At 45.4% G+C, this 8,068-nt stretch overlaps 1 protein-coding gene across 1 annotated transcript; it reads left to right on the top strand.

Moving 5' to 3' along the window:
- Positions 1–3,264: 3,264 nt before the first annotated feature.
- Positions 3,265–3,939, top strand: EPCIP (exosomal polycystin 1 interacting protein; the record flags this gene model as incomplete). The annotated part of the gene is made up of 1 exon (XM_082491234.1): positions 3,265–3,939. One exon carries the CDS (start codon positions 3,265–3,267, stop codon positions 3,937–3,939), a length of 675 nt encoding a protein of 224 aa, XP_082347360.1.
- Positions 3,940–8,068: the final 4,129 nt, after the last annotated feature.

Genomic DNA, 8,068 nt, shown 5'->3' with positions numbered 1-8,068 from the left:
AGTGCCAAGTCTTCAATTAAAATCTCTTTTATTCAGTTCAAACTCATGTTGTTAACATTGTCTAGGAATTCTTCTTGCAAATATTACCTCCAAAACAGATAAATCCAAATAATTTCACTGAGATGAGAAACAGTGGTGATATTACAGATTTCTGATTTATCACAACTGCTAGCCACGGATAAGGGCTGAGAAAATAAGCACAGTGTGGATGTTTAGTAATAGGATTTTCATTGTGATGCATGATTAGATGCTTACATACTGAAGACCAAATTAATCTAGCATTAACGATACCAGAACAGCTACAGCTTGGATGTGTCTGACCTTTGAAGTTAAACATTAGCTAACAGTTGGACTGGTATTTCTGGTATGTTCCACAACATGGATTAAATATTTGATTTAAGCATTACAATGTCTGTATCCTCCATTTAGGAAAGCAACATACTAAATTCAGAGAGTACACATAGAAATAAATCACATCTGAGTCAGTTTGCATACATTTACACTATATAGGTCTTGTGTAAGAATGGCCATAATCTATCAGACCAAAGATCCTTCTAGTCAAGTAGCCAAATCCACGTGCAGCCGTAAGAAGGTGCGTAGGAGAGGTTCTGAATAGGACAAGACCATGTGATACTTACTTCTGTAACTTCTCCAACTACTTTCGGCACAGGGCCTTCCGTAGCCACGTGTGGTGCCTGCGTACATGATAATGGCAGTGGACTTCTCACTGAACTTATCCGGTCCTGCCTTGAATTTGTGAAAACATTTTGCACCCCCAACATCCTTTGCTAAGGATCAACAAGACAGCTGTGACCCTACTGATTTTATTTGAGATGTCTTGCTCTTGTTCTTGGAAGAAGCAGTGAAAAACTGACCTTTACCCACCATCCCCACCTTTTTAGTGCTATTATAGCTCACCACCATATCCTGCCTCAACTACCTCTTTTCCCACCTAGAGTCCTAGTTTACCTAGTCCCACCTTACTTAAAGGGAAGCCCTTCCATATCTCATCACTCTTGTTACTCTTCTCTGAACTCAAGTCCTGTGACATCGTTCCTGAAATGGTGGGATCTGAACTGCACACAATAGGCAAGTGTCAGCAAACAAGTGACATGCAGTAGCTCAACAGCACTTTCTCTGTTTTTCCATCATTTTCCTATTACATCTTAAGAATTTAATTACTTTCTGACTGCTGTTAAGCAATGAGCTGATGTTTTCATGCAAATGTCTATCACAAGCTAAAGATCTCATTCCTGGAAAAGATACGGCGGTAATGTCTGGCCCAGAGTCCACCATTTCTTATGTGCAGATTTTTCTCCCATGTGCACATAACTTTCCCTTTTCTTCCTTTTCCCATGGATGGCAAAGTCCTGGTCATTTATGAACCCTCAGAGCTTCTACAGATTCACTGACAGGAGACTGAACTTGAAAGAAAAAAGGAGAACTAGAGGACTATATCACATACAAGTGAGAAATATGTAAAGTAGGACACACACTATTCTGTCAAGATGCAGTTTTGTGGGGTTTTTAAATTTAATATTAATCAAAGGACACTCTCACTTGAATTTTCAGCAGGAACTGAGTTTAAACTGAGCTTGAGACAGGTTGCCCAGAGAAGTTGTGGAGGCCCTGTCCCTGGAAGTGTTCAAGGCCAGGTTGGATGGGGCTTTGAGCAACCTGGTCTAGTGGGAGGTGTCCCTGCCCATGGCAGGGGGGCTGGAACTAGGTGATCTCTAAGGTCCCTTCCAACCTAAACCATTCTATGATTCTAAAACAGTTAGATCTAAATCATATACCTGGTACACTACCATGCATATGATAGTGCTAATGACTAAGAGAACTTTAGTGTGCTCCTAAATACACTCTCCTTTAATTGACTGTTAAACGACTGTGAAGTTTATAGCAGAAGATTCCCCTGTCTAATCATGGAAGATTGAATAATACACAAAAACAACTTGTGTTTTTATCACAAATACTATTATTTTCCTGTTTATCTGGTACGTTTCTCCAAAACTGTAGGTGTATTGCCAGGTTTTCTGAGGCGCTGGAGATGTACATTCCAGACACGGATCAATCTTTTCACATGCTAAGGACCAAATTCTGCCCAGTGCATGCCCTGCTGCTGCCTTCACTAGGACCTGACACCTTTGGTCAAAATTTGGCTCTAATGGTGCTTCAAAACAATTACAGTCAAACCAGACAAACTTTCCAACACCTTATAATTGGTGTTGAGAAATTACATTCTGCATCATTGCTTGTACCATCATCTAATAATATGCCAGGAGAACCCAGATATTTCTGCTAAGATCCGACCCTGCTCTGCAAACCAAAGGGCTGGTAGCTGAGAATCCAAGAGTCCCCACTAAACATGCTCCCAAACATTTGAGGCAGAGCATGGCTGGGACGGAAACTTGCTCCATTTTCATAAGCATGCATGGAGGTGCTGCTTTGCTTTGCCAGGTTCAATGAAGGGGGTCAGAGCAACTAATGAAGCCAGGATCTATCCTATGCTAGTTGCTGTGCAGAGACACAGAGAGAATTAATCCTTGGTCCCCAAAATTTACAGGCTAAGGCTGGGGTACATGTAGCTTCATATGGATCAAAAGCAGGTTTTGTCGGCATACCACATAGCTCAGGATATGTGCTGAACCCAGCAGTGCTTCTGCCCTTAGCCACCCTTTCTTTTTTTCCCTTTGCCCAGTATATCCCACACTCAGTTTAAAGGGAAAGTTATCACAACTCTAACTTAGCAATTCAGGTGTGAAACAAAATGCTTGTCTTTAGCCCTTCTCAGACTGCCTCACTCGGTGAAGTGGAGAACAGGGTCATTTGTCGCCCCTATCTGTCGGGAAGCGGACAGAGAAAGCAGAAAGGAGAAATCAGCAGGAGGACTCCTGCCCTTACCTTCCCACTGGGCAGGCTGAGGAGCTGCCTGGATAGAGAAGAGGGTGTCCAACCTGTCCCATAAGCAGAAGAAACCATTTAGAGTAAAAGAGTAGTGAAAGAAGAATCCCAAACATGAGTCACAATTCATTTTTCTGAATCAGTGTAGCTGTGCTTCCCCTCTAATGCAGGGCAACCTGCAAAACTGCAATATGGTTCTGAATAGATGAGACAGATAATGAATGGGAAAAGCAAAGTAATATTAACCATTGAGTGGTCTTTAGTATAATAAAGAAATTGTTTTTCCTCAGTAGGTAAAGCCAAGTGATATAATTCACTGAGTAAAAGGAGGAGACATTTGGCAGCTTGGCACCAGTACTAATGAAGCCAATAGCCTTCTCTGCTTTCTGCTTTTGGCTGGCTCTCATTTTGGCTGGCTTCCTTGGCATACACATCACTGGCAGTTTTGTGAGAAGTCAGAAGAACCATACGCTAATTTTCACCAAGGAAAACACAATTCGCAACTGCAGCTGCTTGGTAGATATCCGTGATTGTGACTACTGCCTGGCAAACTTGATGTGCAATTGCAAAACGGTGCTGCCTTCTACCATGGAAAAAACTACCTACAATAGCCACCTGACCATTTGGTTCACAGACACCTCTGTGCTGGAGATGCTCCTCAACTTCACAAGGGTGTGGGACTTGAAGCTGTCCTTCTGTGGCACCACTCCTCTCCCAACAGAATACTTGGCCATCTGGGGACTTCGAAAGCTGCGGGTAAACAAGGTCAAGGGACGATTTCCAGAGCAAAGTGTAACCATCTCCAGCAGCAGCAACAATGAAAAAGAAGACTTGTTTGCAGTGCACGACAAAGACAGGCAAATGCTTGTACATATTTCATTTCTGGATACCTCGCTTTTCAATGGATATTCTTTGCTGAAGTCGTACAGTGTGGAAAACGTCTCTAGTATCACAGAGCACTTTCCCAGCCTGCTGTACTCTGATGTTTTCTCAACCTCAGATAACAAGAGCTATGTTGTAACATTCATTTACTGAGTTATTTAACATATTCAGTAGTCAGAGGCATGGCAAACTGCTAAGAGAGAGATAGGATTTCTTTAAGTCTGTTTGGTTTGGCTAGGAGAGCTGTTATGGGATGGACAGTTCTGACTGTGAGAGCACTCTACAAGGAGGTGCTTAAAGACAGACAGACTCATCGGACGAATTCATGCTTTCTTAAAGAAAAAAGAAAATGTGAAGCAACTGTTTTAGAAAGCATTGGTACAAATTCTTTTTATATATTGTAAGCTAAGAACTGAAATCTGCAGATAAATTTTAAGGTTGTGCCTCAGACAGAAAAAGACATAGCCATACACCTCCAGTTGTAGAAGAACCTGACCCTCCCAGAGAATCACTCGGGTTAGATGGCAGCTCTGGAGGTATCCAGTCCAACTCCCTGCCCCAAGCAGGGCCACCTCTGGGATCAGACCAGGCAGGTCAGGGTTTTCTGCTGTTGGGTCCTGAAAACCCCCAAGGATGGAGCCTGGACAACCTCATTGGGCAACCTGCTCCACTGCCTGCTTGTCCTCATGGGGAAACTTTTTTTTATGTATTAACCCCAGCCTCCCCTTCTCCAGGACAGGCAAGACCAGTTACCTCACACTTTTCTCACAGTCACATGCACTGGCCCCTGACCATCTTGGTGGCTCTCTGCTGGACCGCTTCAGTTGATCCATATCCTTCTTGCACTGGAGGAGGCAAAACTGCATGCAATACTCTGCAGTACACTAGTAAGTGCTGGGACAAAGGGAATAATCCCTTCTCTCCATCTACTGGCTGTGCCCCTGTTGATACAGCCCTCTGCTGTCAGGTTCAAGGGCTGTGAGCTGGTTACACGCTACTCAAACTGGGAGTGCTGAGCTGTCCTTGCCCTCTGGTACTTGGTCAGAGCTGGGAACCCTCTGCTCAGGCTGGGTGACGCAGCCTCTTACGAAAGCAGGGACAACAATGCAGGCAGCCTCCAGCCTCAGTGCACAACCGAAGGTGTGTTTGGGGGATGACCAAGTAGCTGTGCTCTCTGCCAAGCCACAGCACACATCATGGGAAAGCACTGGGCAAGACGCCACCTGACAGGTGAGACACCATGCTCACAAAGATATTTTTCCCAGGGAAAGGCCTGTCTCTTGCACGTTGAGTGTGCTGACGCCTGCAGTTTCCCCAAATGCAGGGACCTTGACTTCATCTTTTGTGATAATGACAAGCTCTGCTCGTGTTGTCCCCTATGAGAAAGAAGAAAGACCTCATCCAACAACTCTCATCTGTTAAGGGAAGTGAGGCTTCTGGCAGACACGTACCAAACAATTTTCGAATGCACTGCAGGAGAAAGATTGCCATCCCTTTAAAAACATACTTCGGGACTATTTATACAGCCCAAAATCTGCTCTTTGCCCATGTCTGCAGGATTTGCATTCTATAAGATACAATTAAGGCCATGATCCACTTATATAGTACAATAAAGGCTTTGGAATAGCAAGTCCTAACAGTCTTGCATTGACAGCAAAGGATTACATGAAATTGGGATAAAATATGTGTAGTGAAGGGAATGGCTATCAGGATTCTGAGGAACCAATGAATTTGCTTCAACGATGTTAAACAAAGACTTTTTCTATAACTGTAATCAATGATGGAGCAGTTTTGCTAGAAAGCAAAACTTAATTTTTCAGAATACTTAAATACATGCACACCTTCCATTACTGTGAGCTTTCCCCACTGAAATCAACAATGTGATAACTATTGAATTAATGGAGTCTATTTGCAATTGCAAATTAACAGATTTAAGCACATGGGTGTTTGAAGGCTGGGGATTGAACTCGATTTAACTCAAGCAGAGAACTATTAAATCAGCTGTTGTAAAGACACTGTTTCCTTTGTCAGCACCTTGGCAACAAACCGTAAGCCTTCTCCCCAAATCACAAATATTTCTAGTGATACCTCTCATGATTGTTTCAGAGGTTATAAAACGGCTAGGAGCTGGAGCTGGGCTGACAGAGATTGGCAGCGGGGTGTGCGTGTGTGTTCTGAACACATTACATGCCTGGAAGGTATTACAGACATGGGCAAATAATTCATATTGTCTGTCCAGGAATCCCATGCTCCGACTGTCTGTGCAAGAGTACTAACCTTGCCTTCACAAACTGGCTAGTCACTAATGCTGCACAGGATAGTGTTGTAAAAAAAATAAAAATAAATAGAGCTGGCACACACACAAATGTATTGATTTCTAAATGTTACCAACCTCTCTTTAAAATCTGGGAAAATCAAACCTAAATGATCTTAGCGAATTCATTAACTGAGCCTCTGCTGCCCTCTAGTAAAAAACGTGCTGAATAACACAGTACTTCCACATTGCCATGACAGCAGTGGTTGGCTGCTGCTACTGTTCAAAATTCACACATGCAGCAGTAACTGAGAATGTATGTATTCTGGCCTTCTTGGGAAGAAACCATGAGATTAAGAAATCCATAGGCTTTCTAACACTGCAAACTACAGTTTCAGTTACTTTTGCCACTGTAATGTTCTGAGTAAGGCTGATGTAAAAATCCTTTTTTTTTCTCTGCCCAAGTAAGCATGGCAGAGATTTTCCTGGAATGGGGTAAAAATCCTCCTCTCAATTACATGCAGAGCAGAAATCTACAGCGCCAATATGGCAGCAATCTTTTCAAGTGCCCTGTTCTTCTCCAGCAGATACCAAGGACTTGATTCTCCCAATTTCATGTTTATATGGCTTTGCCATATGAAAGTACTGCATTAGAAGCTTGCAGAGCAATGCATACAAAACATATACCACATACATTGTCTTATTAGTTCTGTTAGTGGAGGTTTAGTCAGCATGTAAACTACACACAGCAGTACATTAAGGATCACTCTGCAGAAATAATTATGTGATTTCGTGAACGTTTTAAATCCTAGTGTGAGACACTCACGCTTAACCACACTCAACACCCTATGGTATCTGATATTTATAGCAATTAATATTCATATATGCAATGGTTTCATTCTCCATGTATCAGGTTTAACTATTTGCCAGCCTTTAACCTGGATGCATGATTATTGGATGTGCCAAGGAATGGAAACTGAGGAGATTTTTTTGTATCAGTAAACAAAAATTGAGATAAATGCTGTAAGTCTACCGTTTCCCTTCCAACTAGTAATTCTGCTGTGACTTTGGGAAGTCAGTACAGATCGAGAACAGCATGAAAGTAACGCCATGCTTTCTACTGGAGATCGTGCTGTGCAGCTGCACTGCGAGGCTGGAGGAGGCCTGCCAGGCCCCCCTGCCATCTCCTCCCAGGCAGACTCCCAAGGGGGCTGGCAAAGAAGGGCTGCAGAGGACTCTGGCCCTCCTGATATGGTGAGAAGGCTGAAAAGAAGTCCCTCCACATCCCAACACTCATACTTGGGAGATACAGTCTTTAAAAAGGCCATCGACTTTCTGGCATCTGCCACCAAACTCGCAGTTTTCCTCTTAGGCAACAGAACGGCCACTGAGTCCGGCTCGACCGGCTTCTCTGATGGTGCCCCAGCCTCGATGACACCGAACCCCAAAGGGCCCTGCACATGAAAGGCGCTACTATTTACCACTAGCGAAGAGGACTACCACATTACTTCCCCCCCGCCCCCGCCGCCTCCCCTCCACGCCAGACGCCAGCATTTCCTCAGGGAGGGCGGGGGCTTTCCGGATGAGGCCATGCAGAGCCGGGAAGCGAGACCCGGCTGAGGCGGGCACGCTACCGCCGCTCCCAAGCTGCCGGTGGAAAACAAGCCCCCAGGCGCGGAGACGGGCAGGCGGAGGCTCGGCGCCCCCCCCCGCCCAAGGGGGACACCAGCCACGACATCCTCCTCCCCCGCTTCCCCCCGCCATAGCGCACTCCCACAGAGGCCGCGCGCGGCTCCTCCCCCCACTCCCCGTCTCGACACAAGATGGCGGCAGCAGCGGCCGCCGGGAAAGGAAGGGGAGGGGGGGCGGCGAGGCGGGCCACTCTAGCCCTGGCTCTCTACGCTCCCCGCCGCGCACGCTCTATCCTCCGTCCCCGCCGCCTCTCTATGGTCGGGCGGCTGCTCGACGTTGGCGGGCGAGTGGCGGCGGGTGACGGGCGGCAGGGGGCGCTGTGGCCGCCGGCGCGGC

This window comes from Vanellus vanellus, assembly GCF_965231255.1.
Source record: "Vanellus vanellus genome assembly, chromosome: 1".
In the NCBI taxonomy this organism is placed as follows: Eukaryota; Metazoa; Chordata; class Aves; order Charadriiformes; family Charadriidae; genus Vanellus; species Vanellus vanellus.
The sequence above is the reverse complement of the archived record's forward strand: the minus strand, read 5'-3'. Positions and strand labels throughout refer to the sequence as shown.